General features: G+C 44.2%; 1 protein-coding gene across 1 annotated transcript; it reads right to left on the reverse strand.

Annotated features, from left to right (window-relative positions):
- Nucleotides 1-614: 614 nt before the first annotated feature.
- Nucleotides 615-1,730, reverse strand: T265_09658 (hypothetical protein; the record flags this gene model as incomplete). The annotated part of the gene is made up of 3 exons (XM_009175807.1): nucleotides 615-1,086; nucleotides 1,119-1,410; nucleotides 1,448-1,730. The coding sequence occupies 3 exons, from the start codon at nucleotides 1,671-1,673 to the stop codon at nucleotides 615-617; spliced, it is 990 nt and encodes a 329-aa protein (XP_009174071.1).
- Nucleotides 1,731-2,353: the final 623 nt, after the last annotated feature.

Genomic DNA, 2,353 nt, shown 5'->3' on the forward strand with positions numbered 1-2,353 from the left:
CCTGTGCGAGTACACAGACCATTGGACGGCGATAACGGACGGTTAATTATTTCTTTACCTTTCTTCCTTATTTGCCAAATGACCTGGGTACGCATATTTTTCTATAGCTACAAAAAACAACCGTCCAGATGTAGCACACATTTGGTGCTTAGTTGCCATGTCACCCGAAGGACGCACGAATACCGAGACATGGCCGGGTTGTTCAAGTTTAGACAAGAGCAGTCGAGACACCGGGGTTTGACTGGAAACGCAGACTTGCCGACAATTCAGTTCGCCACTGGTGAGAAATTTTGAGCTACAAAAGAAGCTGCTGGGAGTAAACGGTCTGAATGCTCCGGGCCAACAATACAAAATAGTCCAGTCTATTATAAGAGTCATACTGACTCCACTGTCATAGGAGGAACTGGTCACAAGAAAATAGGTGCTTTAAAGAAGTTCGAGAGATCTATTGTGATTCGGACGAAAACTAACCAATGAGCACGATGACAGGCTCTAGTCCCTACCTGAAGGTGTCACAAATGAACAAAAGTGGAACAACAGCCAGGTCACTGAAGCATAACATGTATAAAAAGAACTACAAGAAGACAAGTGAGGATATCTGGAATGCATGATTGTTACGGCACAGGCTTCACCGGAATGCGGAATGAGACGTATATTTCTTTCAACTTATCGAATCCAGCAAGAACACCAGCACCGGCAATACCACGGAGGATATTGGCAAACGTTCCTTTCATGAAGGACATCGGCCCTTCCTTTCGTAAAATCTGTGCTGCACAGTCCAACGAACTTCGATATTTGACAGCCTGATCTGCAGGAAATTCAATAAAAAAAACATGGAAATTCTTACTGGAAGTCATCATCAAACGCCGTCGAACGGTATCAATGGGATAGGCCAACGTTTCGGATATTATTGTCACTGCATAGCCAAGGATGAAACTAACTGTCAATCCTGCGTTGTCACCAAGAGCAATCGGTTTGATCGTATCATAAAGGCCGAAGTAAAACCCTCGATAGACGATTATCCCAACACAGGACAGACAAAATCCACGGTAAAGACCAGCTATTCCATCCGAACGGAATGTTTTACTACACCAAATGTGACAAAAACGGTGACTTACACATAGACATCAACCAATCCATTGAATTCTCTGGTACCAGCACCTTTCGAGGCGGCTAACGCGTCGTTAGCGAGACGAGTACGCGCATAATCCAGGGAGTAAACAAAAAGCAAGGAGCCGGCTCCCGCTGCACCCCCACTTGCGACGTTTTTATAAAAAGTAACCCAGTAAGTATCTGTCTTTTGCGGGTTGAACAGAACCCTAATATTATCTTTAAACGCGAAATTTAGAGCTTGGGTGGGGAAGTATCTAATGCAGTTTGGAACGTTCCCCCTCCAGAAAGGTATGACTCCTTAAAAATAGGTCTCGAGATCTGATCGCCACTTTACCTTCAGTCTTGAATGTCCTTATCGTGCAGTCAATCATACCAGTGTACGGCTTATCCAGCCGTCCTTGTTTCATCATCTCATCCTGATTCTGAATCATCAACTTCACCCGTTCAATCGGAGCCGAAACAGTTTTCGAAATGACGGCCGCTGTGCCACTAAGAACGGATGTCTCCAAAAAGTTGAGCTCAACATCGCGAACGCTGACAGTTTTCGAAGCGGCCGCCATCACGGATTCAGCAAGCGCCCATACGAATGCAATGCCGATAGGAGAGCGCTTCTGAAACCTGACTAGATAGGGAGTCAAGGTCGCCGCTGGCTATTCGCACAATGAGATTGGTTTCTCGAAAGCTACGGCATTTTCAGACTTGCCACTTCATATTGCAAATTGTCTGTGTATAATGTATATGCTCCTGTATTATTGAAAATCATTTGCCATGGCGATTTGTTTAAGTGAGCGTATTCTCAAGGTCAATAAACACCGCCGACTGTGAATACGTTACCTGATGATAAAAAATCGCGAACTGTGGAAAAGGGTGACTCACATACAATAAACGCAACTTTCAAGTATTTTTCACCGGAACAAATTTCCTCAACATTCTAGAATCTAAATGGCCTTTGGAGATGCATCATATGCGTAGGCGCTTTCGTGCAAACAAATTTTGGTCGATGATTCTTTGTTGCCAGTAAAAATTCCGTAGTGCTCGCTAATTATTTGCTAAACATCGTGCACGTTTGCTGGCAAAAACCAGAGTTTTCCATTATAGGTTGCGAACTATGCTAGAAAGACCTCCAGGTTTATCGATAAGGAACATGGAAAATACGTCAATCATAGCGGACAGCTGAACGATCTTAACCGACGCATACGACTAACATGCAGCTTGGGGTACAAGATGCCTAACTAACTAG

The sequence above is a fragment of the Opisthorchis viverrini genome (assembly GCF_000715545.1).
Source record: "Opisthorchis viverrini unplaced genomic scaffold opera_v5_293, whole genome shotgun sequence".
Classification (NCBI taxonomy): domain Eukaryota; kingdom Metazoa; phylum Platyhelminthes; class Trematoda; order Opisthorchiida; family Opisthorchiidae; genus Opisthorchis; species Opisthorchis viverrini.